This window comes from Ascaphus truei, chromosome 1 (assembly GCF_040206685.1).
Source record: "Ascaphus truei isolate aAscTru1 chromosome 1, aAscTru1.hap1, whole genome shotgun sequence".
In the NCBI taxonomy this organism is placed as follows: Eukaryota; Metazoa; Chordata; class Amphibia; order Anura; family Ascaphidae; genus Ascaphus; species Ascaphus truei.
In genome coordinates, this window is record NC_134483.1 from 219,343,547 (window position 1) to 219,369,909 (window position 26,363).

Genomic DNA, 26,363 nt, shown 5'->3' on the forward strand with positions numbered 1-26,363 from the left:
CTACTGTGAAGCGCTATGTACATTTATGGCGCTATATAAATAAAGACATACAATACAATACTTATCACAGTGTTAAAAAGTGGAATGCACTGCTGGGCTGCTCACCCACTGTTAAACATGCAACATCTACTGCAAGATCTGTACAAAACTCATTAATCACCCCTGCAGAGTAAACACTGTCACATTCCCAAGGAGTTTTAATACGGCATGCACATTTTAAATGGGGAAGTTCAAGTAGAAATGTGCCTGCCACTTTCAAAGCGTGTACATTGCTAAGCATGTGATGCTTCACTGCAAAGAAATCATTAGGTTACTTTCAAAGCTATTATTGACGTTCTTATTTTTAAAGGGGCAGAGCCAAGGTGAACTAAAGGTAGTAATATGGATAATAGATTAAAATTAGGGGGACCAGCATACTAACAAATATATCAAACAGATTAAAAGTATTTAACATGATTTGTAATAGCTTTTTTTTATTTCAATGGTAACCAAATGCTTTGAAGGGCTTTTATGACTCATACCTAATATATTTTATGGAGATACTGTGGGTCCTCTTATCTCTAGATAACATGCCAATCCTTTATTTCTGTTCTTTTAGCAAGTACTGTAATTATGATGCCATCACTGGGCAAACATCTGAAAGTGGTGGTCAATGAATATTTGGGAGGATAATGAATGTTTTCCTCCGGTATCCATACCTTTTCATTTCCACAGGACCAACATTAACAACGATACATTTTTTTTAAAAAACATGATGTGCCTGCTACCTAGAACTGCCACATTGGGGGTCATTTTCACACTGCAGTATTAAGCAATTGGCCAAAAAATGTACTGTAGTTGGAAATTATAGTCTTCAGCTGCTGCACTTTTTGTAATTAGAACCCTGCACTGCATTCCATGTGCTATGCTACAAAGGCAGTGCCACTAATCAGTGGCTTTAACAAGTAGCAAAGGAAGGCGCGGTATATCTGTGTGATATAGCCAGTGTAACCCGCCTCACACTGATGAGACCCAAAAGGGGGAAACAGCGGTCTGTGAGTAGGGTTACTGGCTATGCACTCATTTAACCCAAACTGTGCTGAAAAGCTGTGTAATGCGGGACACATACGTTTATAGGGGTCCATGTCAAAATGGATTTGAAGCAAAAGGTGACACTGTGTGCTCATTTGCATGTCATTTGCCAGAAACCCTGGCTGCTGTGGGAGCACTGTATTTGAACTTTTCTGCATTTGAACTACGCTGGAAAGGAGGATATCATCTATACCAGACTGCATCATTACTGCTGTGATGCTGCCTTTACCATTTATATTTGCTGTGACTTCACTTCTCAAATTATGCACTTCTTTTTACCAGCCTCAGTATGTCTCTAATTCTATTCATATATCTTCATCTCTCCTTCCTTCATCACTTCTCAGTTCACATTAACTCCTTTCTTACCTGCGCCCTCTGACACCACACAGCTATATCCCCTGCACTAAAACACACCCCTATAAAATCATCCCCACACATACTCTTTCTATCCATGCTTCTCCTCCTTGCTTCTGCGGATATCTCTCCCAATCCTGGTCCCTGCCTTATTTCTACATGCGCTCGTCCTCGCCTGCCAATTGCAACCTCTACTCCTTCTGGTGGCAACCCTTCCAACCTCATACCCATCCCCTGTCACCCTCCCTCCTCTCTCCCTTTCTCCTGTGCCCTTTGGAATGCTCGCTCCCATTCTAACAAGTTCCTCTCTGTACATGACTTTTTTCTCTCTCACTGTCTGCTCCTATTTGCTATAACTGAGACCTGGCTCACTCAGTCTGACTCTGCTCTGGAAGCTGCCCTCTCCTATGGTGGCCTTTCTTTCTCCCACACTCCGCGCCCTGATGAGGCTCACACTGTCCAGATTTTCTCTCCTCTCCCTGTCCATGTGGCGGTTATCTATCGCCCACCTACCTCTACTCATCCCCCTTCTGCCTTTCTCTCTCACTTTGAATCCTGGCTCTCTTTCTTTCTCTCCTCAGACACCCCTGTTCTTCTCCTTGGGGACTTCAATTGCCACATTGATGACCCCTCTCCCCCTTGGGCTTCCCGCTTTCTCTCTAACCTCTTCTTTTGGCCTTCAACAGTGGACTGCAGCCAGCACCCACAAAAATGGCCACTACTTAGACCTGGTTTTCACTAAAAACTTCTCTCTCTCTCTGATTTCTCCATTTCCCCTTTTCCTCTCTCTGACCATCATCTCATCTCATTCTCTCTATCTTGCTTCTCCCCTTCTCCACCTCCATGTACCCCCCGGTTCTGCAGGAACCTGCGCTCTATTCACTTACCTGACTTTGAGTCAACTTTACGTTCGTCCCTCTCCTCTCTCAGCTCTGCTACAGACCCTGATAACCTGGTCAGGAACTACAACTCTGTCTTCTCCTCGTCTCTTGATCTACATGCCCCGCTTTCTCTCTGCCGGCCTCGCCCTTCTAACCCTAGGCCCTGGCTAAATTCCCACACGCGCATGCTGCGTTCCTCCACTCGTTCCTCTGAACGCCTCTGGAGGAAGTCTCACAATCTCGCAGACTTCCTTCACTACAAATTTATGCTATCCTGTTTCAACTCTTCCCTCTCGCAAGCTAAACAAGCCTACTTTTCTTCACTAATCAACTAACCCACGCCGACTGTTCTCTGTCTTTGATACTCTATTCAAACCACCCTCAGCTGCCTCTCCTTCCTCCATCACCGCTCAGGACTTTGCTGACTATTTTAAGGAAAAGGTGGAATCCATACGTCAGAACATCCCCTCTGTTTCTTTCTCCCATCCTACACCTCTTTCTAACTCTCCTCCTGCCTTCCTTGACTCTTTTTCCACTGTCTCAGAGGAGGATGTGTCGCTGTTGATCGCCTCTTCTCCCTCTACCACTTGCCCTCTTGACCCCATTCCCTCCCATCTCCTAAAACCTCTTGCTCCTACTATAATCCCTACGCTCACACACATTTTTAACTCCTCCCTCTACTCTGGTACATTTCCCTCCTCCTTCAAACATGCAACAGTCATACTGTGACAGGGTGAATAAAAGCCACCAGCTATATGCCTGGCAGACATATATTTAGTCTGCAGTGCAGCAGTGATGAGGTTAACTTCAGCTGGGAAGCTCATGGCAATTAGTTGAATCCCAGCTGCCTAATCAAGGTGTGTTAAAAACCCCAGGATGTGCACACATGCTGCTGGCTGGTCAGGAGAGAGGAGTGAATTTCGATACAGGGTCTGTTTGCAAAGTACATGGTTTTGAACTGTCTGTCTCCTGCATAGAAAAGAGTAGCTGCCTTATTTTTACTCTGTCTGCTAAAGAGAAACTATTTTTTGTCTGCTGAAGAAAAAGCTATTTTTCTTTTGTTTGCTGATGAGAAGCTATTTGTTTTTGGTGTGCTGTATGTTTTAAGGCTAAAATAAATAAGCCTTAACCAAAGAACCCGCGTGTGTATGTGTGTGTGTATGTACCCTGCAACACATACCATAACTCAAAAACAGCAAGCTTGACCCTACCTGTCTTTCTAACTATCGACCTGTCTCCCTCCTGCCTTTTGCCTCTAAACTCCTTGAATGTCTTGCATTCTCTCGCTTGCTCCATTTTCTCAACACCTATTCTCTCCTAGACCCTCTACAATCTGGCTTCCGCACTGCTCACTCCATGGAAACAGCCCTCACTAAAATAACTGACGACCTCCACGCTGCCAAAGACAGAGGTCATTACACTCTGCTCATATTACTCGACCTCTCTGCAGCATTTGACACCGTGGACCACCATCTTCTCCTTCACATTCTCCATACTCTTGGTATTCGGAACAAAGCTCTATCCTGGATCTCATACTACCTCTCCCATCGTACTTTCAGTGTCTCTTCTGCTAACACCTCCTCCTCCTCTATTGATCTCTCTGTGGGGGTACCCCAGGGCTCTTTCCTGGGACCTCTTCTCTTTTCTCTGTACACACTCTTTAGGTGACCTAATAACATCTTTTGGGTTTAATTATCCCCTCTATGCTGACGACACACAAATATACTTTTCAACACACGACCTTACACCTGCTGTACAAACCAAAGTTTCTGAATGTCTCTCTGCTACATCATCCTGGATTGCCCTCCGCTGCCTTAAATTCAACATGGCTAAAACAGAGCTGCTCATACTTCCTCCCAAACCTGGCCCTACTACCTCCTTCCACATTACTGTTGGAACTACGATCATTCACCCAGTAGCCCAAGCACGCTGCCTAGGGGTCACACTCGACTCCTCTCTCACATTCGCCCCTCACATTCAAAACACTTCTAAAACTTGTCGCTTTTTCCTCCGCAATATAACAAAGATACGCCCTTTCCTCTGTGGCTCGACTGCTAAAACTTGACTCAGGCCCTCATTCTCTCCCGTCTTGATTACTGTAACCTCCTGCTGTCCAGCCTTCCTGCCTCTCACCTGTCTTCCCTACAATCTATCCTAAATGCTGCTGCCAGAATCACTCTACTCTTTCCTAGATCTGTCTCAGCATCTCCCCTCATGAAATCCCTCTCCTGGTTTCCGATCAAATCCCGCATCTCACACTCCATTCTTCTCCTTACTTTTAAAGCTTTACACTCTTCTGCCCCTCCTTACATCTCAGCCCTAATTTCTTGTTATGCACCATCCAGAATCTTGCGTTCTTCTCAAGGATGTCTTCTTTCTACCCCCTTTGTATCTAAAGCCCTCTCCCGCCTTAAACCTTTTTCACTGACTGCCCCACACCTCTGGAATGCCCTTCCCCTCAGTACCCGACTAGCACCCTCTCTATCCACCTTTAAGACCCACCTTAAGACACACTTGCTTAAAGAAGCATATGAATAGCACTGTGGATATTCTGAACACATAAAGCTTGGCCCCCTGCAGATGCACTTACCAGAACTCCCTCCTACTGTCTCTGTACGTTCTCCCTACCTACCAATTAGACTGTAAGCTCCTCGGGGCAGTGACTCCTCTTCCTTAATGTTACTTTTATGTCTAAAGCACTTATTCCCATGATCTGTTATTTATATTATCTGTTATTTATTTAATTACCATGTGTATTACTACTGTGAAGCGCTATGTACATTAATGGCGCTATATAAATAAAGACATACAATATAATACACTGTGTGCTGAGAGATAACGGGGAAAGGTAGGGTTGCAGACCTGTGCAAGATTTGAATGTGCTCACAAATGATATTTTCATTTGCTGTAATATGAACCCTGCTTTCCAAGATATAGGAAATGTTAAAACACATGCTACCGTAGTAGTAATAGCTCTGTAGGATGGTAAATTCGGCAGGAATTTCAAAATATTTGAACTACACGAGTTACAGAGGCAAAATAACCAGTGGTGGGATTCAGCCTGTTTGCACCCGTGCAAACCTGTTCTTAAAATTTCACAAGTTCGCCGAACAGGTTTTTTATTCACTCACCTGTGCGGGCGCCAGGCGGCGTCTACCAGCATCTCCTGGCATCTTTCCCCTTCATATCTTCTCAATATGGCCGCGCGGCGTTGCCATGCCAACGGGAACGCTGCGTGATGTAACAGCGGCACATGACACCCATTGCTATGACAACGGGACGCTAAGTGACACCACGGAGTTAAGAAGCATCACATCGTCATGGCAACACGACGCCATGTGACGCCGCGCGGCCATATTGAGAAGATTGCCAGGAGGAGCATGCTGGGAGACGCCGCCCACCAAAGAGTTGCAGGGGGAAGATGCCAGGAGGACGCCACTGAAGGTAAGAACCGGTTACGAATATTTCTTAATCCCACCACTGATAATAACCCTATGTTCACCCAGTTGAAGTACAAATTGCATTGGGTGCCATCCTGCTGATTACGAGGTGAATGCCTGGATTGCAGATGCCAAGCTCAACACCAACATCACAAAGAATCAGATCTGCACCATTATTGAGTGCATTTCCTTTCCCCTTTATGCATTTGTTATCTTGTAATAAACGTTTTTATGCTATGTATGCTATTTGTTCTTTTCAATGAGGAGTGGTGCATCAGAAATAGCCCCATACTGTATATGCTGACCTTTGTTGAAATTGAACACAGAAGAATCATATGTAAGTGCAATATATTGCAACACAATAACTTATTCCTTTACAATTTGACCCAATTACCTTTTATAATGTATTTCATTTATATACTTTTTCACCACAGTTTTGGGTGTTAATCACACTGGTAATAATACCTCAGACTAGTTTGTGCTAACAGTTTTTTCACTACACCATTATAACTTTGTGGGACATCTATCTTGCTACACTCTCCAATACTGTGGACTTTCTTCTGGGTAAGTTCAGCTGTCTGGTTATACTTCGTACTAGTGTGCCATTATAGTGTTTTTGCTCTTGTGTACTGTACTTTAACTTCAACCAATACACCACCTTGTTTTTGATTCACTTTTCAATGTGTAGATGTTTATTTTATTTAGTACTGGAGAACACACATGTTCATTGTTAGCTGGGGTATTATTTATTTATAGAATATTTTACCAGGAAGTAATACATTGAGAGTTACCTCTTGTTTTCCTGTATGCCCTGGGCATAGAGTTATGATGACAGATACAGATTGGGTCATGTGACTGTTTAGGTGTATACATGTAATACCAGTTAAGGGAGGCATTAGCAGGGTTTGGCATTAGCATCTTAAGTGACCATCTTTAAGTGAATATAAAGTCTCACTAGAGGTTGACTGGGGACTACATCTTTCTGCAAACTCTTCTACACAAGGCAACAAATGCACACTTTATTTACTGCAGCATCTCCCAACACTTGACTGCACACACTTGTCTCTCCCCTCCCCCCCCCCCCCCCCCCCCCCCAAATGCAGAAAAGCATTTTGGCAAGGAAAAGGCATACAATCTGTTGTTTACTTTGCACACACTCACTTGGCTCACAACAGCTTCATACAATATTACCTACCTCTGTGATAATCGACCTGCTAGTTATCGCAACTTTGTTCTTTCTTGTGGCCTCATGGAAATGTTACTCTCTCTATCCAATACAAACTCCTCCCTCCTGGTCCAAACCTAATATTATCATACACCCTGGATTACCCAAAAGCCTTGCACTATCTACTGAATGTTGGTGGAACTCTGAAAACCAGCACACCAACCACTGCTCACACTAACGACAAACATCACAAATTTACACCTTGCAAACAACTACTCAAATTTCTATTTACACTGTTACTCTCTTTAGCAGGTGATATTAACTTAACCCAGGCCCTCCCTTTTCAACTCTGTCCCATACAACTGAGAATACCCCCTTCACATTTCAAAAAGGTCTATCTGTCGCCCATATAAATATCCGGAGCCTGCTGCCCAAAGTGGATGAACTAAGGGCATGGTGCCTTATGTATAACCCAAAGCCATCATTCTCACAGGAACATGGCTAACTCCTAAAACTCTCTATGCAAATATCGCCATTCAAATACACTACATTTCTAGGAAAGATAGGTCAAACAGAGGAGGAGGGGTGTTATTTTATATTGCTGATACCTTACAATTTACGCTGCTAAATTGCCTCCCAAGACCACCCTCTTTTGAAACCCTCGTTGACAAAATCTGACTCCCATTTTCTATGCCCGTCCTGATTGCTGGCATCTACCGCCCCCTAAGGCCCCTTTACAGTCCCTGTCTGATACCACCCAGTTTCTTGGCTCAATTTCCTCACTGAATGAGAAGACTAAGCTGCGTGTTCTTGGGAACTACAATTGGCTTGACCCTAAAAACAACAAAATCCAGATACAACTCAAGTCACTTAACCTAACGCAACTAATTTCCCAAACCACACGGACAACCCTGAAATCTCACAACCATTCCTTGCTAGACTGGATTTTCACCCAGCAGAATGCAATCCTCTGGCATCCTTCCTGACATTTTCAGTGACCATACAATAGTGTACTGTGTATGGAAAATCAAACCAGCCCAATCAAGTCCTGAAGTTCTCCTCACAAGAACATTTAGAAACTTTAACCCACAACAGTTTCTGGCTGACCTTACCAGCTGCCCTTGGAACAGAATTGACCTAATTCCCGACCCCAATTCTGCACTCGAATATTTCCAGTCCGAGTTCTTAAAACTCTGTGATACCCATGCTCCCCTATGCAGAATACAAGTAAGGGAGGGCCACCTTCCGTGGGTTACAACTGACCTTATTGCGCTCTACCATCTTAGGGATGCCTTGTGGAACAGCTACAAAGTAACTGGCACTACCAAGGATCTTAATAACTACAGATGCCTACGGAATATGTGCACAATGCAAACAAGACACGTAAAAGCACAATATTACTCTGACAATCTTCACCAGAATACATAAAACCCAGCTAACTTCTGAAAGGTTATCAACAATATATTCTATGGATACTAGGAAACAGCGTTCCTAGTGCACCGTGCTCAGCTGTAGGGAGTCTCTAGGCATCCAATTTGTATACAGTATACCCTCTAAATGAGGAAAACAGGTAACACCACTCTCTGCAAATGTATATGTGAACAGTGTCTCTATTCATATCTCCTAAGATGTGGGGAAAACTGTGCTTTGTTGGTGAGAGTCAGTAACAAATCTCTGACCTCCCAGTATACAGTATATAACTTTCCCCTGGAGAGAAGACACAAAGTATATGACTCCCAAAGCGTAATGAGCTAATGGGGGTACTCACAGTAGAGAGTTGTCTTGTGCGGTGAATCCCACGGCGTGCATCATGTTGAGACAGGCAAACAACAGGATATCCTCCCGGAAGAAAACGGAGCACAGCAATGCAGCAATGAGGGGGCTAGATACCGGTATAAAAGTCCTTTATTCCATGGTAGACATCGTGGAATGGGATAGGTTAAAAATCTCGAACGCGTTTCAGGCCGTCGCCCTTTATCAACGAGAATATTTGCAGACTGCAGCTACCGCAGCTGATATAGGATTTCCCCTGCCTCCAGCTGGTTAATGACGTCTTCTACAATTGGCACGAAATCGTCAAGGTATGATCTGATTGGCCCAAGCCCTGGACCAATGAGATCACTGGGCAGTGAATAAATTACTATCAGTAAGGAGGATATTACTCTGACAAATCCCACTGACACTGCAAATGCATTCAATGAATACTTTGTGGGGTGTGCTACTAACTTATTAGCAAAACGCAACCCAAACCACAAACATGAATCTCATTCTGAGAGTACCCCTACAGCCCCACCCTCTCCCAACCCTGCCCACAATTTTCAATGTGTCCCAGTATCTGAAGGGGAGATTACATAAGTGCTCCTCAAACTAAAACTAAGCAGCCAATGTGGACCTGACTTACTTCAATCTAAGTTCCTAACGACTTGGTGCCCCAGCCATTGCCAAACCGATTGCTTCCCTAGTCAACTCTATTTTGTTTGCAGGCCACATCCCTAAGACCTGGAAAACTGCCAGAGTTGTCCCAATCTTCAAAAGTGGGGACAAAAACACTGTCTCAAACGACAGGCCAATATCTCTTCTCCCAATACTATCCAAAGTCATGGAAAATGTGTTCACTCCCAATTAAGCGACTACTATACAAAGGAAATTTCCCCAGCCAATTCCAATCTGCCTTTCGCCCCAAAACACTCCACGGTAACTACCCTCCTAAAAGTTTGCAATGAGATCCAGTGTGGAATGGAACTGGGACAACTCACTGGTGCAATATTCCTAGATTTTGCAAAGGCTTTTCATACTGTTGATCATGTTATCCTGCTTAACAAACTCCAGTGCTCTGGAATAGGGCAGCATGCTTTAAACTGGTTTCATTCCTACCTAACAGGTATATCCCAACATGTGTCCATCTCAGGCTCTAACTCCAACCCCTTGGATATCACCTGCGGTGTCCCGCAAGGCTCTGTTCTGGGGCCCCTACTCTTCTCCATGTTCCTCAATGATCTTCCTACAGCTTGTAAGGGAGCTTCAATACACATGTATGCAGATGACACAATCTTATAGGCACACAGCCATAGCCTCTCCGACCTTGAACACATACTTCAATCTGACTTTTTTGGGACTTGAAAATTGGATTTCCCCAAACAAACTGTTTTTAAACACTGACAAGACTGTGTTTATGGTATTTGGGACCAAGGCTACATTTTTAAAGCTTCCAATGTATGAGCTCCAGATCAGAACCATCACTAATACCATCCTAGTCCCTGTTACTAGTTTTAAATACACGGCCATATGGTTTGACTCCCATTTAACATTTGGGATGCACATTGATACCCTGACATCCAAAACCTATGCCAAACTAGGTGTACTTTATACTAACAAATCCTCCCAAAGTTATAGACTATGGGGGCATAGTATACGGCTCGTCACTCCAAACCCGCCTTAGCAAACAGGGTATAGGGCTACCCTTTCCTCTGTGCACTTAAATATAGTCTATCATCCCCCATCTCTAATAATGTACATTCAGTACACCTTATTACCCTTGGACATTGTGGTTATTTAAAAGAAATGTGTTTTTCCTATAATAACTCAGCAGCTACTGCATGTTTTACATTACATTACTATGAATAACATCACTGAACATATCATATTCGATGAGCTTTTTTTTTTTTGCATTTAATTTTTTTATTTACTATGTACTGTACTGTTTTAATTTTTTTTAATCTGATGCTCTGTTCAGGAGATATAAGCGTTTGAAATATTAAGTGTCCCCAGGGCAGTCTAAAAGTTAACATGGTAACCTCAGAAGCTACAGATTAAGAAAATCATAATTTTTAACACTGAAATTATATGAGTTATAGGCGTTAAACTCATATAGGCTTCTGAGGGGATTACTGCTTTAAAGCATATTTAAGTAATAAACGTTAAAAAAAAAAAAAAAAAAGTAGGACAGGCAGTTGCCAAATTGTCATTTTGGTGATGATGTTGATCGTAAGGGAAGTTCCTGGGTAGACATCAATGTAATTTTAACATAACATTCAACTCTCTATTGATGACAGCAAGATACAATGGAAAATAAATGATCTAGCAGCATACTGTACCTCTAATACTGGTCACTGTTAAAGTCAATTGAAAACTTTGCATTGCAATCACACTATTTTCAAACAACCCCATCTCCTGCTCCTAAATTAGTCCCACTATTCTAACAAGAAATCCCCCAAATAACATCACAGGACAGCAGAGATGCAGAACACTGAACATGGCAGCACACAGAGAAAAAACATGGTGTATTACTTGCCATATTTTATTGCTATTCAGACCTTTCCCAATTCATTAAAGATGCTAATTTATTACCTATCATGAAAACATCTATATTAAAGCTTTTCTAAATTAAGATATAGCCTGTTTTCAAAGGAATGTGGCAAAGATGAATGCCCAGCAGGCACCGAAGGGGTTATAGCATTCAGTGGATTGAGGGAGCCACAATGACAGCTTTCCACGTCTCATGCCAAAGGCTGATTATCAAAGCTTATCCAGTCTGCTGCTTGGTGGAGCCAACGTTTTGCATTTATCAGGCCATAGCTTGTAGGACTAAAATATGTACATTCAATAACTGCATCTAGATTAACTAACATGGTAGGGACATGCATACTACTGTATATTCTTTCTAGATCTCTGACAATTTACACTATTAGGTGTTTGAAAGTGCAATGATTTATTTTTCTGTATTGAAATAAACTTGACGGAGGGAAACTAAATATAAAAGTCATATTTTTTTTTCTGACTCACATATGGTATGTTTTAATAGCTTTGGGGATATTTTTCAGATTAGCAAGCGTTTCTATTTTTTCCCCTAAAGTGCCCAATTAAATCGTTTTTTACTTTTACATAAAGTGACAATTTTTGCTTATTCGGGACATCTTTTTGCTACTTTCTTTAACATTATGTGAGCCAGCTGGGTTCCATAGCTCTTCAACGATGGGTCTCTAATGACAAAGAAACAGTGATTCTGCTTTATAAGGACAGGGGAAATTTAGGTAAACTAAAAAAAAAAAGGCTCTAATTTGGAGCTTTCGTTCGTGCTTTAACAGGAGTGGATGGATGGTGGATGGTTTGGATCTTGGAATTATTACATATATGCTGGCAAACTAATTTTGCCGGAATAATTACTAATAAGATACACAAACATGCAATTGAAAATTTCAGTCGGTGTGCATCTTAGTTCTTCGTATGTCCTTCAATATCAAGGAATACATGAATAAATTTGTCTTTATAACTTACAGACTGATCTTCTAAAGTGAAGCCTTTGATGTTCTATAAATTTGTGTTACAGATGTTAGCATGATGATTTCCTAGTCTGGGATTAGACAGGGAAGAGAAAGTTAATGAGGATTTGCTTTTTATCGCAGAGAAGCTCTTAGTTTCTGTTTTTACCATTACGTGTTACCCAAGGCTCAAAGAAAGCCTGCGTTAGAGGAGATAAATCAAGAAGAAAAAATAATGGGGGGATTGGCAAAGGGAAAGAAAAATAAGCACTTTGCCTTTCTTGATCTATGTCTATCAATATGGTGATACTCCTTGTGAGTAACGTGTGAAGAAGCGAAACATCTGATACATTCCTTGAAAGATCCATAAAAAGCCCATCTTGGCCAAGAGTTACTGCAGCAAGGTTCTCCAGATGGTAGCTATCCAACTCTAATGCTAAGATTCTGTTGCTTCATATAACATAACATTGGTTATGAGTGTTTAAGAATGATAACCTTCCCATCTGTATCCCATCATAGGTTGCATCTGTAAAAAAAAAAAAGGGGAGGAAATGGTCGTTTTGTTTTATGATTAATATCAATGGTTTACTGTTGTCTGTTTCAACTCTTCCCTGATGGAGCATCCGGTTTTATAAACATGTACTGCTGATTGGAATCAGTGTCAGGTTGATGATGTCCCTAACAGTATAGGAAGGACAGGTTTTTAAAATTGCCCAGTGAATGCTGATACTTATTGTCTATAAACCAAAGGTTTTTTTTTTTTTTACAATTTCACGTACTAATATTTCCTATAAATGAAGATATGCCTGCCATTAACAACTATAACCCGAGATACAGTAAATTGTACAGAACTAGAGAGGACGGTCTTTTTCTTTAATAGTTCTAATACTAGGCCATTCACACGTTATGGGGTCGTAAATAATCCACTTCACATGTGCTTTTCCAAGCTGTACCTAAAAACATACCGCAATGTATCTTTTTTTGGGTGAAATATGTTAACTAAAATACAAAACAGCTTCTTTGAAAGAGAAACCTCCTGGGTAAGAGTTGATCCGTGTCTGAAAACTGTATTCATGTTATGTGTGGTCAAACTATAGAGGAATATTGTCTGGGTGTGTATATATATATACACACACCCAGACAATATTCCTCTATAGTTAAACCACACATAACATGAATACAGTTTTCAGACACGGATCAACTCTTACCCAGGAGGTTTCTCTTTCAAATTATATATATAATTTCTGTTTGTACCCCTTAAAAGCAGCAATCCAATTCGTTTTTTTTTTCCCCTTCCTTTTTTTTTTTTTTTTTACATTGAATTGAAGCAGGGGGGGCTTCGGGTCTGAACCTCATTAATTTCATCTCCAGGGACCCCCTGCTTCTGGAGATCCTTACCTCCGTAGGGGATGGCGAAAGCCATTTCGGCTCACATCCAGGATTCACACTATGGACGCTTTTTCAAAGCTGTGACATCACCCGGTGCGGCTTCCTATTGGCCCACGTAACAGTAGGAGCTTTAAACTGCAGAGAGATACCAGCTCCCTCTTTGGAGGAAAGTATCTCAGGAAGCAAGGGGAGCCTCTGAGCTGAAATTATGGGGTTCAGCTGCAGAGATCCCCTGCTTCAATCCTGTATATAAAAAAAAAAAAGATTAAAAAAAATTGCTCCTTTGATGCTGATACCTTGCAAATATAACATGTCATCTTTCCACAAGACTTCACTTGATGCTATGAAGTATTTTGGATAACAAACTCAGTAGAAAACAGCCCATAACTTTCTAAAAAAAAATGTTGATGTTGTTCTTACCAGCTATGCTTAATGTTGCCCTACTGTGTTATTTCTTTTTTTACACATCAAACAACCTTTCACAGAAGAACGGCACGCAGTATGATGAAATACCAAACTGCTCTCTATATTTGCTCCTCTTGAAACTCGCCAATAACAGAAAATGGCTGGCTACAAAAAAAGACTTTAAAGCATACAGTCAGAATGTGGCAGCAGATTTCATATCCCTTGCAAACCTTTGTGCAGCTGCATATACATTATATATTAATGATTTTGAACGCATTGTTCACCTTTATGTCAATCAGATGTACACATTTACAAGTACATCTGTAAATATGTCTCTACAAGTGGGCAAACCTTTAAGAAATATGGTTGTACTTTAAATTTAATTGGACACGTGCAAGTAATCGGATAAAAACACAGTTACTGTACCTTGCCAGTATAACTGAATACAATGGTTAACCACAGCACTTTATCACATTTGGAATCATACTAGTTTGTTACGTACAACAAGTCATCCCTTCAGGAGATTAGAGGGAATTAGATTTCACAAGTAAATAAAAGGATTCTTTTATCCTAGGGAAGTTAAAATGTGTAATGTATTACCCATGGCAACTGTAAAAATAGATATTTTAGAAAGGCAAGGTGTTCACAGGGATATACCAAATAAGTTAAACATAGTGGAACCCCTGTTATTCCCTGGGTTCGGTACGGATACCGTATACAGACGGGAGCGGGGCCTGAGCTCACCCATCTGGTGTGAGTGTGTGCCCTGATAGGCCGCGCCTATAGTGCCCGCGACGGCGACGCCACATGCCGCCGCTAGCGAAAGTTGCGGGCGACCCGGGCATTGATTGGTTTCGGGGCTGTCACATGAGGCGACAGCCCCATAAAAATCAAATATTCCTGGCTTCCGAAAATCGCATTGCCACGTCGCTTTGACGCCGTCACGCTAACTATAAGCGCTCACGGCGGTGGCAATGCATTTGTTTTCGGGCGACGTTGCGTCGCCGGCACTAAAAGCGCGGCCTTAGAAAAGACATGTACCAAATCGGTTCTGAGGTTTGGGAGTAAACATCACAGCAGAGCTGCTCTTATCATTAACACACACTTTATAGACACTGTTCTAAATGCAGTTGCCTATGTACACAGGGGGCCAATACATTTGGGGTAACACAACACAGTTATACAGTTCCCATACTTTTGCTACGCAACTGTCTCAGAGAGTCAGTATTATAGTCTCTGCAGCCCAAGGGTCAGGCTGAGCTTTAGTGCCGGCGACGCACATAGACATAGAGATATAGAGATATATATATATATGTATATGTATATATATATATATATCGGTCACTCAGTTACGACTCAAGTAATGATAGCGAGCTGGAGTTTGTAGAGCGTGTGGGGGAGTTTGTGTGACAAAGAATACCGATGGGTTGTGAGAGGGATCTCTCAGATGCTTTTCCTGGTTACTCAGGACTCCACAATCCCAACTACAACCCAACGGTCTCCACACTCAGGGATTCGACTCACCCCTGCTCTTCCTCGCAGTCTAATTTGAGTGATCTCAGCTTTGTCCTAGGATGCAATCACAGCTGTCTCTTTAGGCTATGGTCCCAGTCACTGCGTGCATGCCAGCATCGGGGCGCAGGCACTAGTTTAAGCCACGATCTGTGGTCTAGGGGTAGTGATGGGACGCGCGTCTTGAGTAGAGCAGGCGGAGGCGTGGCTGAGGCACGGCCATGATGTCACGCGGCTTGTTCGCCCTCATTGGCTAAAGCGCCGCCGTGACTTGACCAGTGCTCGGCCGCCGTGCTAAAAGACAAAAATCTTGTCTTTTGGCAAAGGCGGTCACGCATCACGCTTTGTGTGCGCGCACACACGCTGACTGGGGCCTGCCCCATAGAGGGCTGTACATTGTGTGCGGCGCGTGCAGCCACAGCCACCGGGGACTAGGCCTTACTCCAGTCTCGGGAGCTGTTTCTCTCGGCTCTATCTCCTCGTGGGTCTGACTCAGCGCTCGCCCCTCCCTGTCTGAGTAGTCCTACAGTGCAGTTGTCATTATATCACAGTTCCACTGGGTCCTGCTTTCCTCTGTCCACAGGGGTTTGCACTAGAATGTCCTGTTAGTGTCCACAGTGCTGCTCTGTCGGTAGGTCAGATATGTATCTCCCATATGCACAGTCATTCATTTCGGTACATAGTATATGTAGGGGGTGTTACAATAGGAAGAATCTGTGATCCAGGGAGAAATCTGATTGCCGTAACTGGAGTCAGGAAGGAATGGTCTTCCCCTTTATGAAACATAATTGGATAATGGTTCACTGGGATTTTTGATTACCTACCTCTGTATCAATATAAATACAAATATTGGGTGAATTTAAATTTAACATAGGTTGATCTCGAAGGGGACACATGTCTTTTTTTAACTTCATCTACTAGGTAACTATGTGATGGGAAATTGGATTTAATTTATAAAGTTGTTCTCCATTTTTGTCAAAATATTGTATAATCCTTTTTAATATAACACCCAAAAGGCTTTGTCCGATTATTTAAGTTTCTAATTTCTAGGAAACAGTCACAGTAACAGTAACATTTTTTTAAGAAGGTACTTTGACAACGGATTAAAAGTGTGAGCTCATAAAAGAAAAGAGACTTTAGCTGATCCACGTCAATTTGAGTTACTGATCCGGATTGTCCAAAGTCAGCAGAAAGTGAAGCAAAAATATGACTACAAATTCCACAAGCCCTGAAGCCATTAACGTAGCTGTAAATGGTGTTTTCATAATTCTCCCAAAGCATTCAGAACATACATATCTTCTTGCACATTAGGTTGCAATATAACCTGTATTTTTCTTGGGGAAATATTTATTGTGGTCATCACAAGGTCAGCCCATTTTTATTAATCTCTGGGTTTCTCTAATGTGTTTCTTATGAGATCCCCAGAGAGTAATTTGGCTGCATTACAACGAGATTGTTGGAAATTCTGTCCTGTGTGTCACATACTTTTGCTTGAATACAATGCCATACTGTAAATATGATTGTCTTTACCTAAGAGCAGCTGTTCATCGTGTGCACTGCCTAAAAAAGCATTTATGTCCAACTGAATATGTGTGGGTGAGTAACTCATGTATGTTGCACAGGATAGCAATGCATTCGCAGCCCCTCTGACAGAGAATGAGGTAGGGGGCAGAAGAGATGTGCAACAATCAATACCTTTCTAAGCTGCAAAAATAATATCTTGTGGCTTAACGGTTTGAAGAAAATGGACATGCACTCATTTTATGGGTGGGGCTACCAACATGAGCTGCTGATTTCCAATAATAGAGAACACCCTGGGATGAAAAATCTTGCTGCATTGGACAAATAAATCTTAGAAATATTAGTGTCATAACTCTGCAATCCTGCATCCACAGATGTCAAGGAAATCAATGTATTTCTTGTCTGAAGGTAATAAACTCCTGTTAGGGATAATATTTAAATTTGTGTTTAATTATACAGCTCAACCCCGTTATAGTGCGCTCTGCAACGCGGATCCGCTTATAACACGGTGTCAGCGTGGCTACTGATTTAAAAACATCTCCAAGGTTTTTTTTTTAATAACATTCAATGCTGTATTGCTGACGGACAGACGCACGCACGCACGCACGCACTTGAACCCATGAATACATTTTATATAATACACATGCAGGAATCGAACCCATGACCTTTCAAATGCTAGTGCAATTCTCTAGCTGCTACACCACCGGGTTGGTGTGATGAATCGGACTAGCATATGAAGGGTCAAGGGTTCGATACCTGCATGTGTATTATATAAAATGTATTCACTGCTGGGTCGTCATTGGTCAGAGAAGGGTCACGTGATCCTCCTCTGCGCTCGAAAAGGTACTTAAGCGCCACGCACGTGGATGCAGCCTGATGATGGAGGGAGAGGAGAAAGCTGGAGAGAGCTGTAGATGCCGCGTAAGTCCTCGGGTGGCGGCATTTCGCGATCACAGTTATAACGCGGTCTCATTATGTGGACCTCGAGCACCGCGTTATAACGGGGTTCAGCTGTATTTCAAAGTAAATTACTTTAATTTTACAATGCAGGAAAATGCAATTCTGTGCTCGGCCCTTTCAGTCGAGACTCTTATCCTCTGGGTGAAAATCTAGATTCATGTGCCTGGGCTTTCAGATGCTTTTTGTGGCATCATATAGGATTACAATACACATTCCCAGAGTCCAAAAGACAATATATGGTCAATACACATACAAAGGGGCTGATTCTATATGTGACGAAATTCCCTATTCACTTCAAAGGTGAATTTTCATCGAAAACAAGCCCGATTAGCCACTTTGGCACATATAGAATCAGCCTGAATGCATACATTGTATCTACTGTATGTACAGTATATGCTATTCAGTGCTTAATGCTTTAGTCCAAGTGATCCTCATTAAGGAACCTGGGGACTGAAACATGGAGTACTGTAATTAGCATACAAATTGCTTCAGTTTACTTACCGTATATGTTTACTGGATATATACAGTCCTTGGACAAAGTCTTAATGCAAATTCTTCATGATCTTAAATACACGAGTGCCTCTATTATTTTAATATACAGTATTGGCTGTAGTAGCATTATGGGCCAATTTTATTACGCCGTGCTACTTCATAAGACAGCACAGGTTTCTAAATACGGTCCCTCAAGTGAAGAGGCTAGTAGGTGTCTTCTGGGACCAAATATGTAAATATGGCCCTATACTTGTAAGCAATCCAACCAAACAGGTAGCTACTAATGGTTGGACTCAGGCCGCGATTACAGTGCCACCGTCGGAACAAACACCTCATGTCAATGGAGGCGCACATAGTGCGCGCAACCGTGTTTTGGAAAAACTAAATATTTTTTTCTTTCCAAGCAATGGCCGCGTGACGTCCATGTCACATGAAGCAGTTCAGCAAATTAGGGCGAAGCGCTTACGTGACGTCACGGCCACGCCTCCGCCATATCTCCCAATCGCCTGAACATCTCTGAAGAGTTCAGTTCACAGATCGCATCAGCGGCAGGCGTGCGGCACGTGCATGCTCTCCGTTGTTCGCAGTAAATATAATCTTAACCTAAGAATATGCCGCAGACATCATTGTCTTTTGTATTGCTACACACAGATGCAGCAGCCATTATTTTAACAAATCACATGGCGTATACCTCGGAATACCCATGTCATGGCGCGGGATTACTTCCAACCATACCGCCTTAAAACGCGAGTGCAGACGAGTGCATAAAATGGCATTTCAGTGTTCTGGTTTATAAACACCTGAAATTGACACCGTAGCACAGTACTGTACACATTACAATTCATTCATTTCATTGCATTTAATTGCACACAATCCATGAAATTCAAACAAAGCAACCGCGATAAACACGTGTGCCTGGGGCGATTGGCCACGTTCATGCCACGTGAAATACAGCAGCGCACAAGAAAACGGCTCCGTGATTTTTTTAAATAATGGCCGCTGCATCTGTAGTTTTACTACTCATTTTACAGACAAACTGCTTCTTTGAGATGAGTACAGATACTGTAGATCTGTCCTAATCTCAAAGAAGCAGACACCAAAGGGGTTAGTCACAAATCTGATGCTATAAAAAGAATGAATGCCACCAGATAAAAAAGTATATACGTCTGGTGTAGGCTGTGCTGGGCCTTTATTATCAAAACATTTTCATTTATATTGAAGCACAAACATTAGCAAATAATTAATATATTGGTCTTCTAAAAAGATACTTCTGAAACATTCCAGTTTCTCTACAAAGAAACACAGCTATGTGCTTAATCTTAATTTTCCTTTCGAATTTAAAAAGCAGGCCTGAAGCGAATTTCCAGTAAAGAAAATTATTTGTAACAGTGCAGCATAACACATTCCCTGTACTGTACTGTATAACATATTTCAAAAGAAAATGAAGTAAAAATCAAGAGGTCCAGTGAGATAAATGTTTATGGCTCAAGCTTTGTAAGCAATCAAAATGAAATTTAAGACAATGCATATTTGCCCGCATTTAAATTATTAATACACAAAGCCCTTCTCCAAAGACCTTAGTCCACCGAGATGTTTACAAAACAAGGATATATTTTACAAGTGGCAAGGACAATATGTTATCCTTGAAACCAGAAATGTTATACCTACGGCATTATGATAAACTAATTTTCTTTAGAAGGGTGAATTTCAACAATAAAACGGATTACATTTGTTTTATATTTTCTGTGTCTACATTGTAAAAGATTTTTCTTTGTGTCTGATGACAGGAAGCCTAACAATAAAAGTGATAGTATAGGATCTTTTTTTTGATCAAATGCCATCTCTAAAACAAGTAATTACACAAGATTAAAGGTATTGTACTGTTCCCTTACATACTTTCTCTGCAAATTGCTCTTACTTTACCTTTTCCTTCCGGAGAACACATCCTTGTGAAATCCTCCAACATTTTGCTGTTCCGAAAAAAGATTGAAGTTAATTCATTTTTGGGGACTTCTGAAGTATCCAGCATTATACATTCTCATTACCTTTCTCTATCCGTTTGCGCTGGTCTGTCCTTACTTGTATGTCATTCTGACAATGTAATTGATGTCACTCTGTACTCCCATTGTACCGCACTATGGAATATGTTGGCGCTTTACAGATGAACGACAATAATATGATTCAGCCTTAGGCTACAGGCCCCTGTCACTGCGTGCACGCACGCGTCGGAGCGCCTGGCGGCGCGTGCACCAGTTTCAGCCGCGATCTGTGGTCTAGGGGTTGTGATGGGACGCGCGTCCAGAGAAGAGCAGGGAGAGCAAAGATGAGATTTACACAGAGGCAACAAGGACTGATCACCATGACACTTGTGTGAGACTTCAACCAGCAAAAGGATCACCGTGTTCACATAACATAGTGCTGGGGATCACAAAAAAAAGAAATAGCACCATCTGACTTTTTCAATAATTTTTTATCCCAATAATTGAGATTTTTTTGCTTTAAATACAATTACTTTTTAAGTACAGTATTATTATTATATTGAATAGTTTTATTATTATTACTACCTGTGTACTCTCATTTCATATAAATACAGAGGCGGTGGGAAGGGTATCTGCACTATGATTGGTTGACAGTCAACCATGTGACGCTGTCGCCGCACAGAAAGACAAAATTCTGGTCTTCCCTACATGCGGTCACGCTATCGCGCTTTGTAAGTGCGCGCGCCCAAACTGACTGGGGCCGTCTCTTTGTTCGCGTCGCACACGCCATAGCGCACGTGGTCGCGATCACTGGGACCGAGGCCTTAAATATCAGCTGAATTTTTTTCTCGTGGAACATGAGCACTGGAATACCACATGCAGCACATCCCGTATATGTTGTGGTATTTCTTGTCATGCCTTTCATGTTGGGCTTTAAGGGCATATTCTATATCAGCCAAAGTGCCTGAATGGGCCATTTTCAGCCAACATTCCCCATTGACTTCAATAGGAACTTCTGGTTCGAAACCGCCCCGATTAGTTGCCTCGCCGGATTAACAGAAGAACCTTTAAGGTTATATACAGTAGGAGGGAAGTTATTAACATTCTGATAAGTCACGTCATTGCATCACCAGTGTTTTAAGGTTAAACATTTAATCGTTTAAGTGCCAGAGGAGTCGGACAACCAAGCACTGCAGGAAACGTGCTACAGGTCACACTGGCACGTTAGGGCTGTTATTTAGTGTGTGCGGCGTACGCACGTGCGAAGGCGCGTGCACATGCCGCACACGTTTTGTGAGTATACTGTGCGCGACTGTATGTGTGTGTATGTATGTGTATGTATGTGTGTGTGTGTGTGTGTGTGTGTGTTCAAATAAATAAATCCTGTAATCATTTCTTTTTATAACGTTGTACATACTTACAGTACACACACACACACACACACACACACACACACACACACACACACACACACACACTTACATTTTCAGCGGTGGTAGCGGCGCAAATTCTTAATTTTTTTCATCTTTCCCCCGTTCTACTCTCCTTGCCGTGCGCGCGCGGTGCCATTATAAAAAGGCTGACCCAACTATAAATGCCGCGCGCACAGTGCAGGCACTATAGAACGGGCCTTATAGAAGGGTTCAAGATCACGTGGCATACTGTATAAGATCTGTGCACTGCACAGCCTCTCCTCTCTAAATTCTCCAATGCTCTGTTTTCCTATATTGTCCCAGCATGTTACTGTGTTTTGAGAGTAAAGCATAATGTACTGTATATAGTATGGTCAGCACAATTAAATAATGAAATAAATAATAATACAGTTCTATTATAGTTGGTAGTAAGCAAGTTATGAACTGTGGACCTTTTGCGGGAGACATTATTGCTGATTACAAGAAAGCACTTGGAGGCTCTGTGCAATTAAGATGATGAAAAGAACCAGCAACATCCAATTCAAACAGATACTCAATCTAACACAGTAACTAGTCCAGAGGAGCTTTGAACACACACTTGGCTTTGTTAGAGAGATAAAAACAAAGGACATTGAATTAATTTGTTTTATGTTTAATGGCACAGAAGCATATTTCATCGATTTGTTAAACAACCGTGCTAAAGCAGCACAAAAGCAAAAAATGCTGAATAGTGAAGTGCGGTAAATGTGACACGTGGCTAGTACATCTCGGCTGTAATGCACTGTTACTTAAGCCAGTGTGTGAATGGGCAGAGCAAGCTCTTTTTCTACCTTCCTGTTCCATTTAACTGCAGGCGAATATGGGACGTGGTTACGGTTGCCAGGTGGCTTCTCCAAAAATACTGGCCACAATGGTGAAAGGTGCGATGTCCTCGAGACACATATACACCACTCTCACTTTTCTCCGCTCCATGCTGTTTCCTCCTCTCATGGGCCCCACTCCCAGGCTCCTGGCACTGCCTCCTGATTTGCTGCATTACCAGGCAGAAGCCAATCAGGATGGAGGAAGCTGCCCAGCCCCCTAGCAACAGCCTTTCTGTCTCCCCGCTCAGGGAAATCCCGCAGCCCCACCAGACAGGTAATATCGGACACATACATTTCCAGTATTGACTCAATTTTTTTACTGGACAGTGTGCCAAATACAGTCCAGTTCAATACTTGACACCTGGCAACCCTATACAATGCCTGATGTGTGTTGAAACTAGGGGGTATGGAATACAAACGTAGTCTTCTTTGCTTTTCTTAAGTGAGTTGCAAACCAGAAACTGAGAGATGCATCCTTAAATTTGAGTGTCAATATTGAACGAACCAATCTAAAATGAGGTGCAGCAAATGAAAATATCACCTGTGAGCACATTCGCGTTTCAGACAGGTCTGCAACCCTGCCTTTCCCCATCATCTCTTAGCATACAGTGTAGGGTTGTCAGGTGTTTGGCATTGAACCGAACTGTCCTGTATTTAGAGACACTGTCCAGTAAAAGTGAGAGGTAATACCAGACAAGTATGTGTATTACAGTACCTCAATGGACATAGTCACCTGACCGGCTTGGGGATGTGGGTTTCTCTGAGCAGTGCTGTTGCTGGGGGGCTGGGGAGTTTCCTCCATCATGATTGGCTGCATAACCCAATTAGAGATGGGGGAGAAAAAATGAGAGGGATATAAAATGAGAGAGATGGGGGAGAGAAAATGAGAGGGATAGGGGAGAGAAAATAAGAGAGATAAAATAAGAGGGATGAGGGAAGAATATGAGAAGGATGGGGGGAGAGAAAATGAGAGGGATGGGGGGTGTCACGGGAGACCAGGTCTTTTTACGTCTTTTTTACCAGGATCGAAAACTAGACTTTCCTAGATGCAGGGAACTCTAAATAAGAGTTGTACCCTGAATGAAACTTAGACCAGAATCTCCTGGTTCCCAAATCGGCGTGAAGTTCCACACACCACTGCTCCCATCTCTCCTAAGAAATTGGATTTTCTTGACCGCGAGTTACTGCCAATCCTCTGGAACCAAAATCGGCATAAAATCCCAGCCGTGTCCGCTACATTCAATTTTGAGAATTTGGCCGCAAAAGTCGGGACTTAGAATCTGTCAGGCTAGCTTTTCTGGCTTGAAATCAAGGCAGTTGCTCTGCTATTCGCACAAGAGAAACTTTGAAAAGCCCGCCCGCGTTCTTACTACCAGGGAACTCAAATCTGATTGGCCTACAGGTTCTTTATAGTACTGTGAGTTTCATTCACAAAACTCAGCAGCCAATCATCGCATGGAAAAATTCCCAGCATCCAATCAGAGACAAGACGGTAAGAAAAGTCGGGTCACCGGGAAATATGAAATAGCCAGGAGACATACGCAAGCCAGGCACATCCCTGCCACCCGCTGGGACAGGCTCCTCCAGGTCTGGCAGAGCAAGTGGCATGCTAAATGGCTGCCATTGTTCTCCGGGACGGGGTACTCAGCCCTTCGGTGCTAACCAAATGCTTTTCTCACCTCTGGCATCCTCTGGTTTCTTTGAACTCCGATGTCCAGCAGACTTACTAGCGCCTACGGGTTAGTCTGGGCAGCCTGGCTGGACATGGGTTCAGAATGTAAAAACACATTACAGTATATTAATAAAGTATATTTTTATAAATTTCCCTGTATCTCTGGGTATAAGGGATTGAATAAAAAATGTTTACTTTATTTTCTCTCTCATTTATTCTCTATACACTTTATCTTAGACTCAGTGTGGACTCTTAGAGTCAATCTGGAATGAGACTCCCCCCTCACCTTTATATACGGTTGGGGCACCCACAAACCCTATACTTGTTCTGGGTTACCTGGGCACTAGCTGGGGTACCCCCCTTAACCTATGGATTCCCTCAGCTACAGGAATAGATGTTTTATCCATGTGCCGCATTCTCCTTTCTGTGCTGTGCTGAAGCAGGGTACCCTAGTGGTGAGCCGCGCCTGCATTTTCAAGGGAAAGTATTGCCGGGACAATGTGTCTACATGTATCTGAGAATCAGGCCAGATTCCCGGGTACGTTTATGGGGGATCCGACAACTCCGGACCCCAACCTCCTAGGCACATTCTGGCAACGGTTCCTCTGCAAAACCCTCCTTGAAACTCATAACCTAGCAGTCCCTGCTTGATTGCATGCCCAGAAAGGGAAAAACACAAAAAATTATTTTATTACGCAAAGTACATAGGAAACATACAATGTTACTGGGCCCAAGAGCTAACTCTCTTGGACCCTTATAAAGAGATTAGGGGTAACCAAAACGGGCTTAAACTTTATTTGAGAGCCTGGTTACCCCTTACCGTCACAGGGGGGGAAGAAATGAGAGGGATGGGGTGGGTGGGAGAGAATATGAGAGTTGAGGGGAGGGGGAGAAATGAGAAAATGAGAGAGATGGGGGGAGAGAAAATGAGAGAGATGGGGAGAGTGAAAATGAGAGAGATGGGGAGAGAGAAAATCGGAGGGATGGGGGTAGAATGAGAAGGAGAGGAATGAGAATGAGAGCGAGGGGGTTGGAAGATGAGGTGCGGGGTGTGAGAGGATGAAGGGATGAGTGATGAGAGAGGATGAGGGGGTGACAGTATGACTGCAGGTATGTTATTTATAAATGATCTGACCTTTACATCATTTTATTCTACATTTCTCTCCAAAAAAATTCTGGAGAGGGTGCTCCGTTCCCAGATTTTTTTTTACAAAACAGAATATGAAATGGTGCAAATTGGTGCATGCTTGAAGTGAAATCTCTAACAAATGACGCAACGGTCAGATCATGTATAAATAACATACCTCCCCACCGACTTTTCCCGAGCGCGTCGCACCTTTTAGCATTGTGTCCAGTATTTTAGGAGAAGCAACCTGGCAACCCTACATACAGTGCTTGCCCTGCAGCAAGGGATTTGGGGAAATTACATGCAAATGAGCAAACAGTGTAATCTTTGGCTTCAAATCCAAATTGACATGAACCCCTACAAGCTTATGGCTGCCGCATTACACAGCTTTTCAGCACAGCCTGGATTAAAGTGAGGCCCATGTTAATCCGCGGCAGTGAGCGTCAGATAAGTGGTTCCGACGTTGGAGGATGTGTCCAGCGGGCTGGATTATGTGTCGTCGGATAAGCCGTTCAATGGAAAGCGGACCGGCGGGTACCGAGGACCACCTGTACAAAGATTTAAATGGAATGCAATTGCCTGGTGGTCCGGAGGCTCGTATGTATACAAGGAGGTGATGGAAGAAACGAATGAAGAAGAAATAATTATACGGTGGTCCAGCTGAGTGTGAGGTTCAGGAGTGCAAGGGTGCGTGATTTGATGTTCTGTAGGAAACAGTTAGCTCTGTGTATTACACTCGCTATTGCCATATTTACTGGTGCATGTTGCACTGCATGTGAACTTGTACTAACAAAAAGCCAACTATATAAATATGCTCTCTAGCATGTATTTGTAAGACACGCTCATATTATGTTTGCTGTGTA

General features: G+C 42.6%; 1 protein-coding gene across 5 annotated transcripts in view; it reads right to left on the minus strand.

Annotated features, from left to right (window-relative positions):
• Positions 1-26,363, minus strand: part of COMMD10 (COMM domain containing 10) — a 339,457-nt gene that overhangs the window by 183,891 nt on the left and 129,203 nt on the right. Inside the window, exon 6 of one of the 5 annotated variants that reach the window (XM_075601231.1) lies at positions 12,665-12,695. The exons of 3 other annotated variants lie outside the window; for them this stretch is intronic. In XM_075601231.1, coding sequence (XP_075457346.1) covers positions 12,665-12,695 — 31 coding nt within the window. Of the gene's footprint in view, positions 1-12,664; positions 12,696-20,836; positions 20,867-26,363 lie in introns of those variants that run through there. One more of the 5 variants, XM_075601250.1, reaches the window with a different exon arrangement.